At 36.7% G+C, this 27263-nt stretch overlaps 2 protein-coding genes across 20 annotated transcripts in view; one reads left to right on the top strand and one right to left on the bottom strand.

Moving 5' to 3' along the window:
• LOC116844731 (Down syndrome cell adhesion molecule-like protein Dscam2) overlaps positions 1-22668 on the bottom strand; it is a 90669-nt gene extending 68001 nt beyond the window's left edge. For 8 of the 19 annotated variants that reach the window (XM_032816675.1, XM_032816667.1, XM_032816665.1 and 5 more), the window contains exons 1-5: positions 22534-22668; positions 19957-20083; positions 11827-12008; positions 10739-10877; positions 8847-9008 (exon numbers count right to left, since the gene is read on the bottom strand). In XM_032816675.1, coding sequence (XP_032672566.1) covers positions 8847-9008; positions 10739-10877; positions 11827-12008; positions 19957-20047 — 574 coding nt within the window. In that variant the 5' untranslated portion in view covers positions 20048-20083; positions 22534-22668. Of the gene's footprint in view, positions 1-1291; positions 1460-2859; positions 3022-3704; positions 3876-5921; positions 6084-6785; positions 6948-8846; positions 9009-10738; positions 10878-11826; positions 12009-19956; positions 20084-22533 lie in introns of all 19 variants that reach the window. The other 11 variants (XM_032816669.1, XM_032816670.1, XM_032816671.1 and 8 more) reach the window with 6 other exon arrangements.
• A 1816-nt stretch (positions 22669-24484) lies between these two features.
• Positions 24485-26159, top strand: LOC116844726 (probable dolichol-phosphate mannosyltransferase). Its single transcript, XM_032816650.1, has 4 exons — positions 24485-24704; positions 24863-25073; positions 25161-25351; positions 25752-26159. Exons 1-4 carry the CDS (start codon positions 24565-24567, stop codon positions 25969-25971), a joined length of 762 nt encoding a protein of 253 aa, XP_032672541.1. The 5' UTR covers positions 24485-24564; the 3' UTR covers positions 25972-26159.
• Positions 26160-27263: the final 1104 nt, after the last annotated feature.

Below are 27263 nucleotides of genomic sequence, written 5' to 3'. Positions count from 1 at the left end.
GATTAATAAATAAATAATAGTTAGTCTTAAAATGACTTTTTTGTTTTGAAAAAAAGTGCTTTTCTTTATTTTATCTGCTTATAATAATTTAACAATTAAGTATTTCAATTATTTTTTAGTTATTTTAGTTATTTTTAATCTCTTTTATTTATGAGAGTACGTATAATAATAATAATACTATCTCAGTCGATAAGTTAGTCAAAATCATCATAAAAACAAAGTAAAAATAAAAACGCTAGCATCCCATTATGGCTCGAAAAGTTAAAAAATAATATTGCACCAAATTTCTGTGACAAAATTTTTATAAATTTATAACTAACTATTTATTATCACGAAACGCTTAATAACGTTACATTTTTCTTCGGTTCAGTCGAACTCGTTAATTATCAAAGTTATATTCGAGTCAAGTCTTGTTGAAATCGACGCAACAGTTTCTCCTTTTTACTTCGCAAATCCGATATGGGAGATTAGATTACACTGCTTTTGCATGATATATATTCCAGTTTTGCATATATACGCCTTAGAAAATACATATATAACATCTTCCTATTTCCGTAGCTGTAAAACAGATACGAAAGCAACTACTCGTACGAGAGCGTGATCAGAACAAGGGAACGGCAAATTCGACATGTTAACGCTGGCTCGGTACGCCCTCACCTCATTAATTAATATCGCGATGTCTTCGACTGCCGGCCGCGGTGGCCGTAAAGTAAATTCGATTACGTCGCCGGGAATAACCTTAACGATTCTCTCTTTACTGTAAGTGGATCAGGCTGGTCGCGCGGGCGTTAATTCGCTTTCGGGCCGATTAATCCGGCTTAACCTAATCCGAGGATCACGTCGAACGAGGCCACTGCCAGCCGCATGCTCTGCCTCTGCTCATCCTTACCGATCGCTGAATCGGAAAGGGCGAACTTTCCAGGCAAAATTCGCATTCCACTCCATCAACCCCAAACCCTCCTTTCCACTATCCTGAGGAGGATATTCGCCCCCTCTGCTAAAGAAGAACGTATGCACCAATGCACCGTCTCTACCCATCTGGGACGTCGTAATTTAATTTGCAGAGTCATCACAAAGGTAAATGCTTTCAAAACAAGAAACCGTAAAACAATTATAGAGAAGTAGGAGGACTTCATTCGGAAAAATCAATTAGTTGATGGAACAAGCCGCGTTTACTACGGTGATTAATTTCCAATTGCGGAAAGGAATATTATAGAATATGGTAGAAGCTCAAAGCAACGTCATTTCGTTATAACGTTGATCTTGTACAGTCGATGTAAACTCTAAGTACCCTTTTCCTGCTGGTTATTCGCGCTATACATGGAGCCATCCTCATCCTGCCATTCAATCACATCTACAAAATCCGCCACAAAGCTTGGCACGAGGCATTTCAGGGTAGCCGCATTTCCGCGTAAGACAAATTCATCGATGACCCTCGTCTCGTAGAATTGCTGGACCACTGCAATGCGCAATTTCCCAGAAGAGATCGTGATATATTATTTGTCATATGGAGTTTCAAAATGGTCTATCTCGACGGGCGCTACTCGAACTGAACCAGCAGACAACCAAAATTGCGCGTGACTATCGTACATTTTCGTCATCACAACTACAGATGTGAACTTGGCATCCAACTTGAACGAAAGAAAATGTACTTTGAAGGATAAAAAAATTTGAAATAAGGAAGTTGGATCTCATAGAAAAAATTTCGGAAAAAATTGATCACGTAGCAGAAATTAGTATTTATTATTTAAATATGTTGTTGTTAAAACTGTTAAATAACTAAGTAAAAAAATTAAAAAGTCGACATTTTTAAAAAATCTAAGCTCGACATTTTTAAAAAATCTAAGCCAATCTATACACCATTATAAAAATAGAAAATCTAAACTAAATCTAATCTATACACGATTATAAAGAGTATAAAATACTAAAACTTTTGTATAAATTATTTTTTCATACAACTTATAATTTCAATAATGCTCACTAAAAATTAAATTTTCTTTTATCTTCAAAAAACTATTTCAGCTCTTAGGTCCGTATTAATAATCATTGTTTGAAACTTCTTTCAAATGAGGCACTCAGATTTGAGTTTAGAGTTAGATGGGAGTTTGTTAGTTAAATCGTGATTACAGATATATCACATATATTATATAAGGTACCGAATACATTTGACGCAGCAAACATTTCGTAGCACTATATGGATCAAACAATCTTGGAAAAGCGTTTGCAGCCCCAAATGGATCCTACCTATAATTTAATAGAAAAAATGACATCTAATTCTGAATAAAAATCTAAGAATCCCGCATGAAACAAATTTCAAATAACGACTATTAATGCTATAAGGTCTTAAACGTCGAGATAAACACAAAGAAACATAAGACAGTTTAACATTTTGATTGATTCAACACATTCAAATAATAATCTGTTAAACAACAATTAACTTTTTTAAATTTTTTATCCTTTAAAGCATAAAAAGAACAAAAAGAAACCAATCCACGTTCAAAATTTATTTCGTAGAAATTAAACACCATTCACATCAATATTGAAACCATTAATATTTTCAAACTTATTTCACTATATCGACATTTGGACAGTTGGACATTAATTTCGCGCGGACGTACACTTAATATAGATTTTTCCCTTTCGTCCCCTTCGCACAATTGCATCAGAATTAATCCGAAAGTAAAAGTTGGGACTCCGTGACGACCGTGCGAGCTGCAGCCGACAGTTGCCGAGGGACGAGCGAGAAGAAAGTGCGAGCGCTCGTTTGAGGGAGGGAAATGAGAATGCGGGGAAAGAAGAGAACAAAAGCTTTTCCGCGGACAACCGCGCATACTACATCGGTATCGACCGGCGTCATACCGTATTCCTGGCCGGCCGTGTAAATTGTCCCGTCGTCGGCCACCCACTGATCCACGTGGACGAACTCAGACACGAAGCTTGGTATTTTGCATTTCATGATCGCGCTGTTAGCTCGGATCACGTACTCGTTCTCGGCCTCGGTGACGTAGAACTGCGAAACGACTGCCGGCGCGGGCGATGTGTTAACTCTTTGAAACGCGATTGAAAAAATGCACCGCCCGTCGTCTCTTCAAATATTTAACAATTCGTCTAGACCTCTCGTTACGTAACGGGCAATCAAATAGTTCAGAAGTGGATTTAAATATCTTTTTCGTACTTTTTATTACCAGAGATACCGCAGGTAATACTAATTCTCGTTTTTCATGAACATATACCTACGAAGGTATGTATTCCCAAAGAATTAAAGTGAATAAATTGATAGATTATAAAATTATCCATGAAGCACGCTGATAGGTTTGAGTGACAGAGTTTACGAATGTGTGTGTGGATATGTTATTCCTGTTAGCAAGATTAACAGACACAAACAAGTCTTCCACAAAAAATTTACGCCGAATTAGGATTGAGAAAAAGGATCAAGAACCAATGTAATAATTACATAAACTACTTTATCAAGAAACTGAGGGAATTAATGTCAATTTTTCTTATATTGAAAATCAATTTCCTCAAATTTACTACATTATTGTGCGCTTTAATTTTATAGACGTTATTGGCTTGCTTCCAATATCCGTTTTATTAGAATGACGTTTATTATAAAATATTAAAATACGCTATCTCTCCTAATTCGCACAAAATTTTCCGTTGGATATTCATAAAATAATTGAGAACGGCCAAAGATCTGCTAGTACCCTGCCCGAGCGCAGGATCTTCCGGAAGGTAGACCTCTTCGTCTTCGCGAATCCAAGCCTCGACAGTAACGAATTCCGCGATGTAGCTGGGAATACTGCATTTTAAGATCGCGCTGTTTCCTCTTATTACGTATTCGGTCAAGATTTCTGGGTTGTAAGGCTGAGTGACGACTATGCGGGGAGTACAGATCAAAATTAACAAAATGTTCAATCACAGATATAAATAAATATTTTGCGTCGTTTTGATTAAAAATAAAACTATACTGTACATAAATGCAAAACGTAGGTGTTCCTTATTTCTGAGTTTGTCATATTATTGTACTTGCAGATGTGGGAGAGGCATTTGTGCCTCGAGCAAGTGAATCACTAAGCAGAAATGTAAAATTAGACGCTTTATTCGTTGCTTGGCTTGTGAACCAGCGTTCTGAGAAAGTTCAAACTGTTTAAAGATACCATGCTGCTGAATAAATCAAAAGCATACAAGTATTTTTAGAAAAATCTCAAAGGAAACCATATTCACAATCCCCCGTATCTCAAGAATACTTTTATTCTATCGAATTCAATGAAATAAACCACGAAAGTGCAGTCGCTAATTAATCATCGAACTTATTATTTCCAGAAACTCGCCTCTTTTATGCCTCGCTCTTATTATATTCATGCATTCTGCACAAATCTGCCGAAATATCCTCATTAGACTCGGAGATCACGGGCTATACGGGATTACGGGGGTGTCGGAATTTTCACTCTGGGATTTCCCTGCGTAACTTCGGCCAAGCTGCCTGACATTTTCCACGTTTCGTCACGGGCGCAAGTTGCACGGCTTATTTTCTTAGATCAGCCATAATTCGCGGCGTGAGAGCCACCGGATGGTTCATTAACCCTCGCGTATGTATGTACTGCCGCCGCCGTTCAGCCGCCGTCCAGACCAGATCACGCGGCCGGCGGAAACGAATCGTTACCACGTGCCACTTTGAACTTCGACAAAGTTGGACGCGAGGGAATGGGGTGTCCGAGTAGCAGGGAGACAGAGGGTGATACGACCGGAAAGAGAATTTCCTTGCTCTGTGTACTCATCGTATGTACACAGAAAAAAAAGATTTGTTAATATATGGACAACTAAAATTGTTAACTGCAGGACCAAATTTTCTTGCTTTCATAGCAAAGTTATTTAGTTGTGATAGCTAAAAGATTTGCTAATATATATATATATCACAACTTTTAGCTATCACAATTAAATAACTTTGCTGAAAGCAAGAATATTTGTTCCTGCAGTTAATATTTTTAGTTGTCCATATATTAACAAATCTTTTTCTTCCATGTACTCATCGGCCGACGTGTTTATCAGCAGTAGTTAAATGTACAGTTTCCGTATTACAAATCGGCCGAAGTGTATCCAAATAATCAAATCCAATTAATACATAAGGAACGTACCAGACCTAATACGCACGAGATACGTAAATTATATAATAATTTACTCTTAATAATAAGTAAATAATAATATGTTATTATAAGTTATTTTTGTTATTAATTATATTATAAAATAATTTATTTTTAATAATAAGAAAATAACAATTTATCTTAATTAATGTAGTTTTAATCACATGTTTTTACGAGAACAAAAGTAAAACATGAAATGTGACGTAAAAGAAACCATAAAGAAGATCTACTTTAAGCATGTAATCTTTAATCAGAGAAGACTAAGATATAAAAAAGATAAGACAATAAGAATTATCATTATTATTATTATATAAAAATGTTAGATATTATATAATTTTATGTCACGGTAAAATATACTGCAGAAAGTTTCAAGTGCTAATTATGAGAATACTTGTAAAATATGAAATAAACACGAAGAGTATGCTAATCTAAAAATACTAAGATCGACTTGGTTAACTCGGATAAGCTTAACACAACCACATTCCGTGCATACTAATGACAGCGATACAACGGCGAGCTCTCCGTTGGAATAGTAAGCTAATAATGATACAACTAACAGCGCATGTTTGCTTAAATAATTAAAACAGTAATAGTAAAGATAACAGCATTGTTGTGCCCGAGTTGGATGAATGAAGGAGGAAAGATATCAAAAGGCGGGCGAGTTGAAAGAGCAATATGAAATCTTCTGGCCGGCGTATCACCCGGGAATGAGTTCCCCTCTGGGAGACGAACGATAGGAGAATAAGCACGCTGAATGAACGGGAACACGTGCGTGTGTACCATAATCGGTAGAGGGTCTGAAGGTCGAGCCGTCGCTTCCTACCCACGACTCCACCGACACGAATTCGGCGACGAAGCTCGGTATGGTGCACTTCAAGATAGCTGCATTGCCGCGAATCACGTATTCCGACACAACTTCCGCCTCGTAATACTGAGTCACGACTGCGAAAGATAATAGAGTATTATAATGGCGCATTGTTTAACTACATCGCATCTCTCGCACGCTTCCCCCAACAACGTTGCCGCGTGCTTAATCGAGGAGAATCAATTTTCCGGCTTCAGAATGCCTGCAACATTTTGCTGGTCGCGCGGGCCGCTTGAAAATTCGCATGCTGAACACAATGCAATCGTTACGCAAACTTTTTCGCCGTATTAGCGAAAATGAAGTGTATTTCCTCGGGGAAAATTAGCCGATGGTGATCTCAAAGCGCGATCGCAACCAGCTGCTGCCTTAGCGCAACTAATATTATACAATCTGATCCGTTCCACGCCGTGTGATTACAGAAACTGGTTCTCAACTGGAAAGCACAGGCCTCACGAGAGATCCGGGTTACATAAGAAATAATAGTAATTACACGATCTTGTTAAGTGAGACGTTAAATATTTCAACGCGCATGAAACGTCCCACAGCTTTCAGGTGAACGACATAGAAGAGACAGCAGGTTTAACGAACTCCGCGAGAAAGCTTGGGCCTTGACGTGGATCAAGCTGAACGTGAGTTATTCGTCAAATTCGCGACACTCGCGGCAATTACATGAAGAGAAATGTATTACGCGACGTCGACGACGTTGACTGGTCATCGTTTGCTGCACGCGCGCGCGCGCGTTCCGACTTGCCAAATCTCCCACAGGCTTCGAATTGTACCGTTTGCCTGGTCGGGATCGAAAGAGTTCCCTTGGTCATCCTGCCAGCCAACGACCTGAACGAACTCCGCGACGAAGCTCGGTATGCTGCACTTGAGAATGGCCGCGTTGCCGCGAATTACGTACTCGTTGTTGACTTCCGACTGATAGTATTGATGCACCACTGCAATAAACGGACCGAGTAATCCGCGCGAACTCGTTTCCTATTTAAGCACAACGTCGTTCATTCATGTCGTTTGAATTTCAAATGACTGGTGATACGTTTATCGAGGCAGTTGCAGCGAATTGCGTCTCATAATGTCCCTGTTCTGAGCCGCTCGCCTACAATGTAACTTGTCTCGACGCGAAAGTACAGTTTTGTAGAAATGCAATGTTCGTGGGGTCTATCAGGCTTTATTAAACGCCAGCCGATACGACCTACGAAACTAATTTCCGATTTAAGCCCGATGAAACCTCGACGACGTTGACGGCAGCTCCGGGCGATCTACTTCGCCATTGTCTCGCAAGCAGAATAATTCACATTGTCGCATCTTACGTCGCAGTCACCGATGAGCAGGCGTGATGATACCATAAAGGCATGGTGGCACGATCGATTGACGTCCAACTTGGGTACATGCGTATATGTATAAACGCGGAGACGCGTATGCAAGTCTGATCAATTGGATGCGTCGATATTGACACTCCAACAAAGTTTTAAATATGGTAAAATTTACTCTGTCCTTATTAGATTATGTAAAATCACATTTAATCGTAATTGCGAGAAAAGACTTGTGCGATCGAAATTGGAATGACAAGTTTGAACAATTTCTCTCTTTGTAAAATATCAAATAGCCAAATAATTAATGCATCAAAATAATCAACATCAAAAATACATGAAAACAAGTCAAATGAAATTAATTGAAATCATTATACAATTCTATAGTTTATTATCTACTTCACCATATCATTATGATTAATCATTATATTTGAACAATTTCTACTTCTGTAAAATATCAAATAGCTAAATAATTAATGCAACATCAGAAATACAGGAAAGCAAGTCACGGCAAATAAAATTAATTTGGAATATTATAGCAGCGCTATAGTTTATTATTGTCTTCACCGTCTGTAGGATTAATTATAATTAATTAGAACAATTTCTACTTCTTTAAGATACTAAATAGTTAAACAATCAATACGAAAATACATGAAAAGTGACACAGCAAATGAAATTAATTGAGAATATTATAAGAATGCTGGAGTTTATTATTGTCCTTAGCGTCTTTATGATTAAGTAGCACTGTTTTTGTAACCCAGAGTAAGCAGCATATCTATAGTGAATCCGAGACGAATTGGTTTTAAAATATACAGACGGCGCGTCGGACACGAGTGCCGTGTAAACGTGTGGTTTAACAGAAAACCGAGAGAGACGAACGCATCAACTATCCGATCGTTTCGGCTAGCACGGCAAATATAACGAGTTGGAAGCGACGTTAACGAGACGAATGACGATGCGCCCGTATACACATACGCGCCGACCGTGGAAGTGGAAAGTGAGCGACCCATATACTTTCGCGCTGCTCCGGTCCAAATGGATTTGCATTTCGCCACAGTGGCAATTGAGATCAATATACGAGAAGCGACCCGGTCGCACGGATGGTGTCAGTTACTCAACCGAACGACACCGTGCACTCGCCACCGAATTGGAACAAACACGAACGATGTAACGGTGTCATGTCGCTTAGTCATTTCTGTGAAGAGTGCAAATCAATCGAGAAATAACGTCGATGAAACTGCCGACGCGAAATTCCGAGACAGAGGACAAATGTTATTATATCGTCTTTGAGAAAAACGCGTTTCCACATCTAATGATTATGCTGATCTGAGTTTCATATTGTTACGAGTCCTACGAGTTCTTAAGTCCGCTAAGCTACTGAAAAATTGCAATAAAAGTAACGTCTGCTTTTCAGATTCATGCCGATGTAGATATCATCGCACGGCGAAGATGCAACAACGGAATTGTTTGCTTGGGAAGAAGCAAGGAACTCGCTCGGTTAATTCGATCGAATGCTTCGAGGAATACCAAAGTCATCGCCGGGTACGAATTCCTCTCCTTGATCCGTGTGCCAGGACAGGACTTTGACGAAATCGGCGACGTAAGAAGGAACGACACACTTCAAAATGGCACTGTTCCCACGGATCGCATACTCTTTATTGACGTCGGTGTCGTAATACTGCGCCACCACTATAATTTAGTACACACAAGATAACGTTCGTAGACCATAACGAGCATCGTTTCACTCCAGTCTCGATAGCTTCTAAAATCTTTCGAATACTTCCTTTTTCTTATAACAAACGTACATAATTTTATTAATCAAAATGTTTCCATATATACAATATCTGTCTTAATAGTTTTAATTTTTAAATTAAAAATAAGAAATTTTGTCAACATACTTATAGCTATAATACAGATAAAATTTTCAGAATAATTATTGTTGTATATATATATATATATTCACAAAATAGTTCAGAACAAAAGAATATCTGTTAGGAAAAATTGTTCTTTAATGAGCGGGATGAAGATACTAGTGGAAGCTGCTTTGCGGTCACAAAATGACGTGACGTCAAGCATAATGTAATCATTATATGATTCAGAAGTGTTTTTAATCGCGATGACATCATGTAGAAATGAGATTACGTATCCAGTGCGTAAAAAGTCGCGCTCTGATTGCGAGCTGATTGAGACTGGAGAACAAATCGAAAATATGTCGTCATAAACGGCGGCGGCAGAGATTACAAACTGTTGAAGACCAACGTGACGTAGCACTCTAACCAGACGTGTCTAATTGTCTAATTTGTATATTGCATAATTGACACCGATGTCTTTTACCAGATTTAAGTTCTTCCGAGGTGAAGCGTCAGATAAATATAAGGGAAATGAAACGCACGAAAAAGACGTGCTACGCGTATCCACAGCTGAAAAGAATAACTTTTAATTTTCTTATGTTTAGCCATCTCATATTCTGCACTAAAATGTAATTTTGACTTTTAAACGCATATTTTAATTACCACACGAACATGATAAAAAACTTGTTAACAAAAGTTTCTAGCGTTTCCAAACTGTACGTTAAACTCAATATAATAATTCATGAAAAGTAACTTTTCATGTTACATTTGCATATTTTTCGAACATTTTGAATAAAATAATCAAGTCATCAAAAGACAATTTTATTTCGTTATGCGTAATGTTTTTAAAAGCTTTGACCTCAATTTTAGTGACAATTTACCTTGCTATATTGGAAACGGTTTGAAATATTTGAGTTAACTGCGCTTTTCCGCATTTTTAACTGCATATTTAATTGTGTGTCCCATATATTCATTTCAACATGAAATATTAGGAAGTAAAAATATTATCCATATCCAAAAAAATATAATCGGATCCTTAGCAAAATACTTTTACAAGTGACCTCAAGAGGATTCTTCTAAAATCAAAATAAAAATATTCTAGACACAATATTTTTAAAATTAGAGATTTCGTCTTTTATCTATAATACGAATCTTATTTATCACGTGTTGCTCTTGTTTATCGCATCTTTCATATCGCGCGTAAGCATCCCACTTCAAGTAAATATATATATTTTTTTTATTATATAATAGTCTACTTCATTAAAAGAAGAATACCCTTTCAGTAAGAGCTTTTTTACTTAAAATATGAGATTATAGGAAACGACACCTTTGTAACTAGAGTTCTTCCTTTTTTGGTATTAAAATATTTTCCTTTCGGTTTTAGAAGAGTTCTCTTGCAACTAATATACAAAAAGATTCCGCTACGAGATTGTATTTTCTTGGGTGAATAAATTTTTACTAAAATCGAAGTTAAAATTTGCCGATTCTATAGAACGCAGAATCTCCGTAAAATAGTACAGATGGCTAAACGATAAACGTTCAAAGACAAATTTAATATTCAACACTTACCGGCTCTCACGTTGACATCACGACTGTGTACAGAACCTGCAGGAGAACGTGCCAAGCAGCTGTAGACCTGAGCGTGAACTTCCTGACGGTAATCTTCAGCGCGGAAAGGAGGGAACACCAAATTTCCATTTGGCAGAACCTGCGAACAAGCGTAAGTATGTAAGAAACTAAACTCACGCGATTACGTGCGCACTCGCGCGGCAAAATAATTAACGCGTCCTTCACAATTGTGTGAATGAACGTAGGATGCATGTTTAATGATTCCATTTACATATCGCAGAAAAGATATTTGCAGGCAGTAGGTTGACAGTCAGTAGCTATTTGAAAGAATCGCTCGCTATCTCGCCCGTGGGAGGAGAAATTTATCTTCAACCGATGTACGAAGAAACTTGTTCTTTTCTCTCAAGGTATCTATTACGAAAACTAATAGAAAATTCATGGAAATATCTAAAATTTAACCAAAGTCATCTATTTTACCTATCTCAGCATGAGTGAAGTATCGTGAGTGAATTTCAGTTTCGATTGTGCTATTTATACACAGGAGGTCTAATAATTCGCTATAGAGTCGTGGTAAATAGATAAATTAGATCGAACTAGACACAAAAATGTTTACCATTTCACAAACAATCGCATAAAATTTGGCTATTAATTAAGAAAAGCTGACGAGTGATCTCTCGTTGTCATGTGCTTGTAGATTGAACTAAATTAAAAATGTCCTCTACCATTTTATAAATAACACAGAATTTTTATTACAGTTATTAATTAAAGCCAATCTTTTTTAATTATTAACTAAAAATCGACGTGTTATTTGCAAAATGGTAGAGGACTTTTTCTTCAGTTTGATTAAATTTATAAGTACACAACGGCAAGCGCCATTATAATTTACGTATCGCATAGCGTGATGATTCAACGATCTTTTTTAATTAATAACTTAAAACTTCACGTGGTTATTCGTAAAATGACAGAGAATTTTTTAGTCAGTTTGTTCTAATCTATCTATACACTGCGGCTCTATAGCGAATTGTCCGACACCTTGTATAGATGAGATTCTAAGCAAAGAAAGAAACAATCAAAGGATGTTGTAACACCTGTCTCAATCCGGGAACGTCTCCTACAGCAGTTCCATCAGCACGAACCCAGATGATATCCGGTTGAGGGTTTCCTCTCGCCTGGCATTCAACGACAGCTCCGGTTCCGTTTGAGAAATCAACTCGGTTTGGTGGTTCCTTGACAAACACCGGTCCCATTGATTCATCTTCAGCCAAAGCAACTGCAAGTAAAACGCAAAGATTTTCACTGATTAGAACGACGAGCGTTTGTACGAAATGTTCGATACACATTGCACTTATTTTGAGAATAAAATCTATGATACTAAAATGTGTTATTTATGAAAATTCTACAGTGTATTTATTTTAGCGCGAGGTTGACGCGCTTATATCATTTTCAAAACGAACAACTTTTTTTGAATATTTCTTGTTTCAAGATAATAAATGCCACAATTCCGAGTAATTTTTATAGATATAATTTATTTTAATGCGGAAACACCAACGGCGGTGTTTCAACTACTCAAAAGGAACTTTCTGAGGACAGAACAAAGAAATGTTTCGAGGACAGAACGAAATGTAAGGGGTCTTGATAGCTTGTGGGAACATTAGCACGAAGCCAATTAATTTAAAGCGTCACGAGCGATGAGACTTTTATCTCGTGCCTTCGAGTTTCTCTTATCATTCGTTTCTACCAGGATATGCGACACCCACATTCAATTGGCGCATTGCCAATTGCAGCAAACAACAGGTTGTCGGTCTGTTATTGAATAATATGCGATCAACGTCACATGACCATAAGGGAGACGACAATGCGTGATTCCTTTTCCGTCGTGTCCGAGTTGTGTATGTATTCCTCGCTTCACTGCCGGTTGACAGTCAGCGACATCACCGACATAAAAAAAATATTTCCATCGATATTCCGTTTCATCATATTCTATGCGCCATCGTAAATTTATATGCATAAATCAAACACGTTTCTACATATATTCTACACAATATTGTCTTCCAAATAATCAACTATAATTTTCACGATATGATATAATTGCACGATTTCATATTTGACTATGTATTATAATAATATAATGACATTATGTTTGCATAATTATAAGATGAAAGTGCTAATGTCCAAACACGTATCCAATCTTGAATATTCTTATTGTTTTGTTTTTAAATACGAATATATTTAAATTTTTAAAAAATATATATGCATATATTGAATATATTGAATATGTATATATTCTATATTGAAAGCTTAAATATATAAAATAAATAAAATATATATATATATAATATATATATATATATATATATATATATATATATATATATATTATATAGAATAATTAAAATATAAAATAAATACTTAAAAAATATATATATGTATATATATAATATCTATATTTAAAGATCAAAACGATAAGAATGTTCAGGATTATGTGAGGTGTTTTCACCTCAATTAATAACTTATGGTTCATCAGTTGAGCGGACATTTCTATAATCCTCTCGCTGCTTTATCTGTCAAAATAATTGAATACCGTTTATACCGTGGTAGCATGACGCGAATGTTTAGAAGTGCAAGTTGCTCTTCGGCGCGGAGGACGTTCGGAGTTTATACAGGAGTCTACCGTGCTACTTTCTTCGCACGTAGCCACCTACTGATTCACCTACCTACGACGATGGCTGCGGTGAAGTGAGAGCAAATAAACGCGGTGCAGTATAAAATCAAGTCACGAAGAACCGGTTGGGCAAAGCGTGCGCCGTTGAAGCGAACGGTGGGATATGCACGCAGGTATAAAGAACAGGTGTTACAAATTTTTGCGGATCCGCAGTGTCTGTTATTTGAACTTTAGCTGGCGAATCTGCAGCTTTACGTCTCTTATCGTTGTCATACTTCTTATACGTTTCCTCGAGATCCATTTCATTCAAACTGATTCTGCCAATCGCGACAAAAATTCCTCTCGAATAAAGTTATTTACATTAAACTACATATCAGAGGCACTTGTGACAGCCACATTAAAAGAAAGCTAAGGCCTATAAGACCAGTGCTCTGGATGTTAGTGCGGATAATTTTGAATGAAAGGATAATAATAGGTTTGTCCGTTTTTCGAAGACCAAACTACTTCTTCCAAGACTTCTAAACTAGTGCACGCTAATGCAATAAGTTAAAGTGAGAAAAGTATACTTCACTCTAATTTATTGCACCAATTCAGAAGTTCTTCGAAGACCTAATGTTTGACAATGTCAACATACACATCAAATACTTCGCCAACTTGTAACGTATGCGCGGTGAATCTGTCTTCCAATTAATTATGTCAATTTGAAACGCATGGACAGGAAGTGAAGAATTTTCTAAATACAAGCGTGTTTGTGAAGTATTCTTTAGAGTTTTATCAATTGGATTATCTCTGTTCAACATTTCACAAGCCTGTTCTCCATATTTATGGGTACATTGTGTACTTTTGAAATATTATACGCTGAAATAATTTGTGTTTCTCGGTGTCAAATAGCGACGACTTTCAGACACTGCAACGCCGTCAAACATTGCGGCGAAAGAGCCAGAAGAATTAAACTAACATATGGGCATTACGATGATTAACTGGGCGATTAAGTGGCACTGTACAAGCTGTTTCAGCGATAATCACACATTCACGTCCAAAGATCGTGTCATTTATGCGCTCTCTGACACGCGCGCAGTGAAATAATGGCACGGGGTATTGTCGAGGCTACATGACAGATGTGGTACGTTGTAAGGGACTGTAGATATCGGTTGTATAGGAGTACCTCGTAAAATTTTTCTCCCAGATTAAACTCTCACGCCTTCCCGATGAAAGGCGAGATTCTTCTCGGTCGACAACCGCTCTGTAATCTATATATAGAGAGGAAGCTTTGAAACGTCCGGACACGCTGCATCGAATATATTTCCAGACCGCACACATGCGCATACGTGTCGCCGCACGTGTTACTCACGCGTGTGTTCATGCTCGCTCGGCTGTGTATGTGTCGGAACGCAAAACGCCGTGACGTGCATTATAATGGGAAATATATCTCGAAACCATAAAGTTGGCGACACTGCCGAAGAACAATGGTACGAATCGATTAATCAGTCTTCCGATGGAGCTTTGATATCAAAATTCTCTCTCTCTCTCTCTCTCTCACTTTACTTGTTTAAAATTAAATCCTCTCCTCCTTGTCGAACTCTAACATGCATATGTATATTTTTTCACTTTACAATTAACTGTCATGTGTTACCTTGTTATGATGAACTGTCATGTGACGCATCGTGCAACAATATTATAATATATAGGGTGTCTCACACTCTCCTCCGGGCATTTTGTAGGGACGTAGAATGGGATGATGTGAACATAAAAGTCCTATACCGTTTTGCGATATTCGCAATAATTATCGAGGTATTAATTGTAAAAAATTTGTAAATGATTATGCAGAATATGGTAAATGAGTTATAATAGCGACGACTGCCGTCGTGTATTTATACTTTAAGTCGAATTGAACAAAAAGTCCTCTACCATTTTCCAAATAATCACATAGATTTTTAATTATTGATTAAAGAAGATTATTGCACGATTTTGCGTGATAATGTACTTATCTTCTTTAATTAATAATTAAAAATCTATGTGATTATTTGCAAAATGGCAGAGGACTTTTTTGTTCAATTTGACCTAAAGTATAAGTACACGACGGCAGTCGTCGCTGTTATAACTCATTTACTATATCCTGCATGATCATTCACAAATTTTCTACAATTAATATCTCGATAATTATTGCAAATATCGCAAAACGGTATAGGACTTTTATGTTCATATCAACTCATTCTATGTCTCCACAAAATGCCCGGAGGAGAGTGTGAGACATTCTGTATATAGAGAAAATAGAAATATGGTAGTAAAAATATAGTAGTAAAAATTACGTTAAAATTATATTTTTACAATTTTTCGTAAAACTGGACTATACTAAAATTGTAGTAAGTTAACACATAAATAGCAAATTTAACGCGATCTACTTGATAAATTATACAAATTTAAATAATTATAATAATTTTGTAGTAAAAATCAAACATTCATAACATTTTTAAACAAATACGTAGTAATTTCGCTCATAATTCTGTATGGTCTAAGAATTACAAAAATGTTGCTGTAATTTTTATAACAAAATTTAATTATAATAATCTACAAAAGAGAGAAAAGATTATCCAATTAAAATCAAATTTCACCAAGCAATAATAGTCCAAATTGTAATTCTTATTCGCATATATTTAATAAATAATCGGTATACATCGAGATACTCGATATATTTTGAGCTTTATTAAGTATGCAAATAAAAACTACAATTTAATTTTTATTGTCCATTAATTGATAAAATTTAATTTTTATTGTCCATTGATTGATACAATCGTGACTTTACTACAATATTTTCTCCGTGTACAATTATTTCTTTATTATGAATGAAATGGCGAAATATCTATATGAGATAACTTGATTAGTTTTTAAAACTTTGTAGGATTAATTAACAGCTGGGATATTCCTAAAAGTATTATAGAATTATACGAAATCATATTATTTCGTTAACGACGCGCACACGTATCAATGACCGCGAGGGTGGATACGCAATCCTCGCGTAGGTAGAAGAGGTCTAGAAAAATTCTCAAGTCTCAGACTTTCGGAGCTTATATGGCCTCTTCGACTTCGACTGCGTCTATTTCTGAGATCTCCTACAGTGGGTACCGAAATACCTCATGTTTCGATGTCATTTCTTCCAATTTCAGGCGCAAATAATGCACTTAGTTTTGTCCCAATTGTGATCTTCTATAGTCCTTTCCCAATTTTTATTCGCAATTTGAAAATCAGAGCAATGCTCTATTGACAATTCTTTCTCTTTCTTCCTTCCTTTCTCTCTCTCTCTCTCTCTCTCTCTCTCTCTCTCTCTCTCTCTCTCTCTATATATATATATATATATATATATATATATATATATATATCTTCTCGATGAACATTCGAATCTCGTAACGTTCTAAACTTTTCCCAGGTGGAGCGTGCTGGCTCTGTACCTATAGCAAGCGGATTCACCTGGTAGCAGGCTCTGCGGCCAAGTGCAATTCTCTCCAAAGCATGTGTGCCTGCATTCTGGGAACAGCAGCTGTTCCCTTTCCTCGATCTCCCCGTCCCCTTTCTCTTAGTCGTTCCTGCGGCAGCTGCGCTTCGTGATCCATCCTATACTCGGGATCTTTCATGGTGCTAACTGACTGCCCGTTCGGCTCAAAATGTGCGGGTACGAGGTCATGCTGACAAAAGCGGCAACGCGGTCGGTTACCACGTTGAACCGTTATGGTCGATCACAAAAAATACAACGAAAAAAATAATGTAAATTTCCAAAATTTACGTGTCACTATGATTATATAACGCTATTATTATTGTGTTGTAGTTATGTTTGAGTGACGTAATAGTTACGCCAAAGTCAATAAACGACATTAGAGGAGGTTGTGAGACAAAATAAGTTTGTTAAGAAAATTCATTAAAATATTTATGCTACATAAAAATTGAAATATTATCTAACTGCAATAAAAAAAAAATGAAGTATTCGAGAGTTGAGGTATTTGAAACTAAAGTTAAAATTTTTGTACGTATGTTTTATAAAATTAGCATACTATTTCTAATTTCTATTTTTAATTCCTTATAAACTCTCTAAAATTAGGGTTTTAATAAAATACTTCTATAATATTAAAGATTAATATACTGCATACATATTATTTAAATCAAGTAAACAATATTTGATTTAAATAAAAAGAATTTAGATTTAAGTAAATATGTTAGTGGCACCCATCAAAGAAATATTTGTTGATTTTAAGATAATTTTTCTCTCAGTGTAATAATACTCGAGATACACATATATACGAGGTTTGATAAAAAAATACGCGGAATTTTCGTTTCTCTCAAAAAATTTTTATTTATTTATCGATATTAATTTTGTCCCCTTCAAAGTACTCCCCATCAGATATAATACATTTGTGCCAGCGCTTTTTCCAATCTTCGAAGCACTTCTGGAACGCAATTTTCGGTATGGCGTTTAGCTCCTTCAGCGATTCTGTCTTTATCTCTTCAATTTTGGCAAAACGTCGTCCTTTCATGGTTCTTTTTAGCTTCGGAAATAGGAAGAAGTCACAGGGGGCCATGTCCGGCGAATACGGAGGCTGAGGCATCATTACGGTGTTGTTTTTGGCCAAAAATTCACGAACAAGCAGTAAAGTGTGAGCAAGTGCATTATCGTGGTGCAATTGCCATGAATTGTTTCGCCAAAAATCCGGCCATTTTCTTCGGATTGCTTCACGCAAACGGCGTAGAACTTCCAGGTAGTACTCCTTATTGACCGTACAATCTGATGGCAAGAACTCATGGTACACTATGCCGTTAAAATTGAAGAACACAATGAGCAGAACCTTCACATTCGATCGAACTTGACGAGCTTTTTTCGATCTTGGCTCTTCAGAAAACTTCCATTGGGACGATTGGGCCTTAGTTTCGACGTTATACCCATACACCCATATTTCATCACCAGTTATGACCCGTTTAAGTAGTTCTGGATCGTCGTTGACTTCATTCAGCAACTCCTGAGCAATGTTCATTCAGCACTGCTTTTGGTCAAAATTCAACAATTTCGGAATAAATTTTGCTGCCACACGTTTCATGCCCAAAACATCTAAAACAATTGCTTGGTATGAGCCAAATGATATGCCAACATCATCAGCAACCTCTCTAATAGTGATTCGACGATTGTCTATAATCATTTTTTTCACTTTTTCGACGCTGTCATCGGTTGTTGATATGCTGGGACGTCCAGGGCGCTTGTTATTTTCAACGTCTTCACAGCCCTCTTGGAAACGTTTATACCACTTGTAAACGCTTGTTTTATTCATAGAATATTCGCCAAAAGCAACATTCAACATTTCCAATGTTGTTACACTTTATTACTTACAATGATGTTACACTTTATTCCATTTTTAAAGCAAAATTTAATGCAAATTCTTTGTTCCATTTTTTCCACAAGTACTTTGTGACTGAGATAATATTACTTAGATAATAAAATAAATATATAGAAACGTAATTATGGTGTGCAATAAAAATAGTGAATTTATGAGTGATTTCCTTCATGTGTCTCTAAAAATACGACACTATCTTTACAGCCTCTTCACTAACAATTTAGTAAGCTAATTTATGTAATTTTTCAGGAAATTTAGTTAACTTTTCCTTTATACCAAATAAAAGAAAGTTATCGTATAAAATTTGAAAAATAATATTTCATTTCTTATTTCACATTTTAATAACTGTGTGTGTGCGTTTGTGTGAGTGTATGTGCGCGCGTTTCAAAAGTTAAATCTTACCTTAATTTTTATTGACCCTTTTTCATTTCTTGTTGATTAATTTTTTATTCTTCTACTGTTAGAAGCCAAATATTTGTGCGTCTAACAACAGAAATTTACTACTTGTAATTTATAGAATTGCTGTTACGTGTCTCTATAGAAATGATATACTGCTTATAGGACTAATTCAACATGGTTAATGATAATCGGAAAAATTCTGAGAATATCTAATATGGACATCTTATGTATATTCAAAGCACATATGCCGCAAAGAGCAAGATGCTGCGTCAGATGATAAACTTCGCAGTCACGTTAGAACGCGACGTGTCGTTTCTTCAAGTTTTTCAAAGTACAAAAATATTAATATCGCTTCATTAACATTTCATATTAGGTCGTGTAATACATAATTTCGGATTCTTCATATAAAATAAAACGATTATATTTTTATAGTGTTGCAATCTTATAAAACAAAGCATGCCGTTTTGATCTGCCATCCTTCGCACGTATCGCTTCATAAAATTATAAACGATGCAAACGAACGATACAAAAGTGTAATTATTATATTTTACATGAAAAATTCGAAATTACTTATCGCACAATCCAAAATCAGTAACATCCTGTTCCAAAGATATATGGATGTATTTGTTGTAAATTTGACACGTAAAAGTCGTGGCATGTATCTTTTGTATATTTCTTTTAGTCTTTGCATGACCGACATCCATCAATGATTCTCAGTAATTACCATCGTCGTCACGCGGAGAAACACGACGTGAATGGAATCGTTTCGTTTGAAATTGACTCACCGTTTGTCAATGCCAAGAAAGTAGCCAAGAGGAACATCATGACGATGTGGGTGGGTATCTTGCACCCACCTCCTGGTGGTTCTCGCCACATCCTTATCCCGACTTCTCTAAGGACACTGATTTTCACCTGATGTCACATAAAGCACATCGTTGAACGACAAGTCGGCGAATGCAATGCGATCGCTGATGATCCGTCTCAATGATAATTCAATGACCATCATAGAAAAGGTCTAAGAGACTGACGAAATTTAATTATCGAGTTGAACGCACGCGTTAATCCGATAAATGATGAGCGTGAAAGGACTTTGCTTAAGTTCAAGGTCGGTCGGTTACTAGCCGTTGGACGCGCGTAACAATCGCTTCAAATGTGTGTGGTAGTTTAGCATGCATTAAAGAACTCACGTAGGCTAATTTCTACCGCTTTCAAGGCGCGTGCTCATAAAATTTCTTGACTGAATTGCAGAACTGACACTCTTTAAAAATAACTAATCATTATTCGATGAACCTCGTCGTCGTCGGCAAAAAAACAAATATGTTTTGTACATTAAGAAATTTTATTCGAAATTAATTGTCAAAGAATGTGTTATTAAAATTAAATTCGAGAATTCCGGGATATTCAATATATATTAATTAAAATGTAAGTAATTCATTGAGCATGGTTTTAATAAACAGTTTGATGAGAAAAATTTCAAGTTAATCATAACTTAATTATCATTTTTAATGATTTAATAACTTAATTATTAAATGAATTTTGCGTAGGAAGTTTATAATGGAGAATAATTCTTATCAATTTACTTGGAGGGAATATATTAATAGTAAAATTACATGTTTATGAATAACGACTCTAGTTGAACGCGGCCTTATTTATTATAAATAACGCAGCAATATCTATCTTTGGAAAAAGGGAAAGGGTTTGTTAACGCATATAATAGGCAAGACTAGGTAAAGAATAACAATGGCTTGCATCATTGACCCATTATTAACCCTAATTATTAGTTCCAGCTGTAGTTCTTCCGGAACTCGCTGAAATTAAAGTTTAAACGATCAGTTCTTCCGACTACTCATTAACACAGCGGCGCGACTCCGCGATTGTAAGTTTAACATGCAAACTTCGGTCGCGACATTTGCTCGGTGATAAATCTTGAAAATACCGGGCCCAACTCGAGGAATAATGAAGTATGCTCTACAACCGTCCGGCAATCGCGCAACGACACCCCGGAAGAACAGGCGGTTAAGATCGCAGGAAAAATTCTGTAAAGTCGGGAGTCTCTCTCTCTCTCTCTCTCTCTGTCTCTTTCAGGCCCGCTGGTCCGTGATAATCCGCAAAGCGCGAAAGCGCTATCTCACTGCGGAACGGGGTGGAAGTGCACGTGCTGAATCGTTGATAGCAAGGGTTACGGTTGGCGAGCGTCGGAACAAACCGGCTGGAGGGCGCAGGAGGGGCATGGCGAACGCGCGAGAGGGGATGAAGAGACGTAGCGGGAGAGGGGAGACAAAATGTGGCGGAGTTGAACGGCTCGTCACGGGGCTGCTCCCTCTCGGCGAGTTTATTGATCGCAGGGTGCGGAGCGGTTCAATCTACCCCTCGCGACGATGCGCGCCATGCTATCCGGAGCTCGGACCTAGCCAGGCGGCCACGATGGTGTCCGTGGACCCCCGCTAAATCCACACGACCCTCGCAGAGGGCCCGCTAGGCAACACCTGAAAATATACCGTGCTACCCCCGACATGTCGGCCGTGGTCCCTCACGGAAGTCGATTGATCGCGTTGCAAAATCGGAACGTGACGCCAGCATCTACGTCATCATGTCGTGTTACATCGTGTAATTCGAATTCGCGTAACCAACGAAGGAGAGCATCATCGAAGTGGATAACTGACGATGTAGAAATGTTAAGGAGAAAGCGGCTTGCTCGTTTAGAAAAATTGTAACGACGCGACCTCGGAAAGATATGAGTCGTACGAGGGTGAACGGTTGATTTTGCTCGCGCGACGAAGATCAGCCGTTCACCCCTCTCTCGGCCGACGTAAGAAGAAAGAGATGACCACTGAGAAAATCCCGCCGTACTGTGACGCAGAAAAACGCGAAATCTTACGACCATATGGGCGAGCGGACAAAAAGGAGTCCTCGTAGACTCTCATGCCAGGCTGGGTCTGGAGTTTGAAAGCATGATCAGCGCGAAGACGTGCAATTGTCTCTCAGATTAATTCATTGCAATTCGCTCCTTTTGTCAAATGATCAACGTAAAAATTATTTCATGACGATCATCCCAATGGATCCATCGAGGTCCAGCGACCATCAGCGATCGCGTCTCGCCGAATTCTTCTGACTCTCGCAATTGGAGAGGCCGATTTGACATTTGAAAAATCGCCCGCAAATCGGAACGCACGCACACACACCACGATCACTGCCGTTCACCGTGCACGCACACAGGCGCACACACACACACACACACACCCACGAGCGATTTTGCAAAATCGGCCGATGCTCGTCTTCGCAATTCGCGGACGATCGGCTTCCTCGTGATCGGCGCGCTCACGCAGGTGCGTCGTTGCTATGACGCGCCGATCTTTACGTACCAACGACACGGTCGTGAATTCGCAGGAGCACAGATGCACGCCGACCACACCGATCGGAGCAGGTAAACGAACACTCCGGGTCCGTGAACGACTGACCGTAGAGTGCGGCGTCGTTTGCTTCGGAGCAGCGGCTGCTCCTCGGCAATCTCGAGGTCGGAGGCGGCGGAGGTGGCGGTGGGGGTTGTCGGCATGAACAGTGTGAACACTCACGCTGTTCCGCAGGGTGGGGGCTGCTTCTCCAGCAGGGCCGGCTGGAAAGTTTAACCCTTGTGCTCCAGCAGAGATGAAATTGAAATAGGGATGGAAATTTCGAACGACAATTTGTAATTTCTTCTTTTTATAAGAGCGTTCGGCGTTTTCAATACGCTATTCTTGTTTATACTGTTAGTAAGTGCACACACACATACACGCGAGTCAAAATACGAATACGACGGATTAAATATATAATTTTATGAGTAAAAAATTTGAAAGGATAGATAAATAGTGGGCGAAACAGTTAATAATACGTATATATATTCCTGTTTCCTTTTTCCAATTTTTTTTTCAAAAACGTAAGATCGAACACATCAATAAAACAATCTAATATTAATCTAATAGTCTAATCATCATTACAATCTAACAGTCACAATCTAACAATCTTTAAAAATATAATTAAATAATACAACAGAAGGGACAATGGAGGAAATAATTGATAACTTATGTTTACTCTCTCTTTTAAAGTGAATCAGTGAATAGTCACTGATATCAGTTATAAATATAGCACTGAGCACTTTCAGTGCTATACTTATAAATACAAATCAGTATATATTCACTGTTTTCAGTGATGTTTGATTGATTTACTTTAAAAAAGCTCTTATTTTCTTTTTTTGGTATTCTTCTTCAATCTTCAATTAAAAATAAGGATTAATCAAGGATTAGAATTAATCATAAATTAGCAATTGATGACATTTGCGATCTCCTTTAATTAAATCGCGACGAATGATCATGTTTATCACATCTTTCGATCGGGGCTCTAAAAACTAATGAACCGACACTGCCGGTTAGTCGACCTTTGTCGCACGCAGCGGAAACGGCCAATGGACCAAATATATATGAAATATGTATATCCGTGTGAATGTATGTATGCGAGCGTACACGCATCTTTGCGGATATTTGCGAAATGCTCTGACTCGTTGCGGCGATAAACGATTACGGGCGATTATATAAAGCCGATAATATACGATCAGCGGAGAAGACAATAAATGTTATTTGACGTGCATTATTCACTACACTACTTTATAACTGCGCGTAATACTATTATAAAATAATACAAAGTAAGTAAGAATTAAATAAAGTTAAAAGTTTTTTTATATTGTATATTTTAATTTATTGCAGTTTATTTACATGGTAAAAATCAGCTTTGATAATTAAAAAGAACAGTATTAATTTTCAAGTATAAATTTTGTAAATTATTAATTAACTGATATTTACTTATATATGTATTTTTTATAGTAACAATTTAGACAAATTTAACTTATATTTTTCGCCTTTACTGGCTAAAGAAGGATGAAACATTAACGTGTAAGTTTCATAATATTTAAATTTATTGTTACCTGTAAAATAATTTCTATATTTACTTATATTTTATTTCTAAATCATCATATTAAAATGATTTAAGTAATTTAATTTAATAAATAATACGCTTCAGTAACGCACATATATCTTTTATATAAAGTTGTTTAAACATTTTAATGTAAACAGTCACTTGGCAATTAAATTGAATATCTCAATTAAGTGATCGAAATTCCTTAAAGAAAATTACATAATATATGATATTGATCGCAAAGTATAATTTTAATGCATTTGAAAATCGCGGGACTAAGTACCAATGATGTCGCTGCAAACAGCAAAAGTTATTTTAATGCTTTTGATATACGCATCTATATATTTGACACTTCTATGACAGAATAAATCAGTCTTACCAATCGTCGAGTCAAATATCTCGTTCCTTGCCGGTGTTACGTTACAGGTCTCTCGTAAACAGATTTAAAAATGGTAAATAAAGATCAAGTGAAGAAAGACGTACAGGAACTATTCAAGAATGACAAATATTCGATTCTGCTCCCGACTTACAATGAAGTGGAGAATTTACCAATAATAATATGGCTTATCGTGAAATATATGGAGGAGAGGTGATTAAATGGCTACTATAACCTTAAATTAGGAAGCGTATGCATTGCTAGTGATTAAAAAAAAGAGAAAAAAAAATTAATTTAAGCCGCGTGTCTGAAAAGGAATATTGTTAAACAAACATTTTAAATAAACATTACAACAACAAACAATATTTCAGCAAACTTTCCTATGAAATCATTGTGATAGACGATGGTTCTCCAGATGGAACTCTGGACATGGCTAAACAACTGCAACGTGTGTACGGCGAAGATAAAATAGTCTTAAAGCCTAGAGAAAAGAAGCTCGGATTAGGAACTGCTTACATGTATGGAATTAAACATGCAACTGGCAATTTTATCGTTATCATGGATGCTGACTTGTCTCATCATGTATATACAATATTGACAAATAATTTGCATAAAGTAATATATAAAATACTAACAGCTATTCTTATAAAAACAGCTTTTATTTTGCAGCCCAAATTTATCCCAAAAATGGCTGAGTTACAACGTTACCTCAATCTTGACATAGTCAGCGGTACAAGGTATGCTCAAGGCGGTGGTGTTTATGGTTGGGATTTTAAGAGAAAGTTAATAAGCAGGGGTGCAAATTTCTTGACACAACTCTTGCTGAGACCTGGTGCAAGTGATCTGACTGGCAGCTTCAGGTGATAAATACTTTTCAGATTCATTTTTATTCTTGCTCAGTAAACATCAATTAACATATATTATTTTATATATATTATTATGGCATATATATTAACATATAATATTATCAATAGTCAATATCATAATTTTCCATTGAACAATATAACTGTTATACAATATTCATTTTATATTGCATTTATATTGTTGGGTAGAAAATTATAACATTGATGTTATGTTACTGATAGTTACCTAGTAAATAGAAAAACACTGATAGAATGTTGCAACAATATCCAAATATAACGTTTTCTAATATGTAAATCTTAACGTTGTATCAACACCATTACAAGTAAATTTGGCACATCTATATTTCAAGAATATTTTTGCAATACTTAAACATTCTAATGTATCTTTTTATTCTAGGCTTTACAAAAAAGATGTATTGCAAAAGTTGATAGCATCTTGTGTATCAAAAGGATATGTATTTCAAATGGAAATAATTGTTCGTGCTAGACAGTGGAATTACACGATAGGAGAAGTACCAATTACATTCGTTGACAGGGTCTATGGTCAGTCTAAGTTGGGTGGGTCGGAAGTGTTTCAGTTTGCGCAGGGTCTTCTGTATCTCTTCAGCACAACGTAACTGAACATTCCATTGTGATAATAACAATTCCATTCTTTTATATGCCCCTGTTAAATCTCCAGCTAAATGTATCGCAAATTTTGTATCAGTTCAGAGAGATTATACATGATTACATGTTAGAAAATAATTTTATATGTGTACATATATATATAATGCTACGTTTACACAAATAAATTACTAAAATGTTATATTTTACATTATTAATGATCACTCTAAGCGGACAAAATTATTTTGCCATGCTCTCGAAATGTCATATTGAGATCTGGCAAACTGTATCAACTCGAGTGTGTAGATATTACAGTCACCGTCGACATTTTATAAGCATATCAAATAGTTGAAATATTCGCACATAGATCGCGTTGTAATAGATATTTCTGTCGGACAAATATTTTCACGCGACACATTTTATAATGCGAATATTCTCGTTCAAGAACAATCAAAGTTATTTTAACGTGACACGTGCGCCTACACGTGGCTGCGAACGATGAAAAGTTGCGCGCATACATAACGATTCCCGTGGTATTGTCCACCCTCGCCGCACCCTCTGACGTCACGCAGCCTCCATTTATTGATCCATTACGAAATTACAGTCTATATTTCGACGCAAGTAGAATACAAGACACGAGTAGACCACATCAACTGGAATATGTAGATATTAACTCAAGAAACAAACTTTACAATGCAACATATCTATTATAAAGATAATTTCTCGGTATTTCATATGTAATACCGCGATTTCCTCAGTTAATCTACATCACACTTGATCAGCAAAAACGAAGAGTCTACTTTCATTAAATATAAAATTAAATATAAGAAGACTTTGCTGTTCTCTATCACAATTGTTTTTTGCAACTATAATTCTAAATAAATAAATACATTGAAATAAATTTAAAGAAATTAATTTTTGTTAATTTTAATTAGACAACCCGTATCTACTTTCATACACAACCAAAAGGGGAGTGACTTATTTTTAATTCTCAATCGCTGCTTGCTAGACTTGAAATAAACAGATAAGAAAAGAAATGCTCAGAAAGTAATCCTATCGTCGTAGAGCCAAGCTCTGATCCTTCGTGAATGAAGGGAATGAATCCCTGTTGAATCCTTCCCAATTCACCCGTTTCCTTCGACAAACAACTACACGGAACCGTTCGACGACAATGGCATCGCATTACGCAGATACGTCCCTTTTGACATTTGCGTCGCATTTCAAGCAAGGCGTGCGAAGGCGTAGCATATTCGCGAATTTACGCATGCCTTTTCGCAGGAAAATCCCTCAACGCTCAGCGACAGTG

This window comes from Odontomachus brunneus, unplaced genomic scaffold, assembly GCF_010583005.1.
Source record: "Odontomachus brunneus isolate Ranch 3 - 2012 unplaced genomic scaffold, Obru_v1 Obru_scaffold_045, whole genome shotgun sequence".
In the NCBI taxonomy this organism is placed as follows: Eukaryota; Metazoa; Arthropoda; class Insecta; order Hymenoptera; family Formicidae; genus Odontomachus; species Odontomachus brunneus.
The sequence above is the reverse complement of the archived record's forward strand: the minus strand, read 5'-3'. Positions and strand labels throughout refer to the sequence as shown.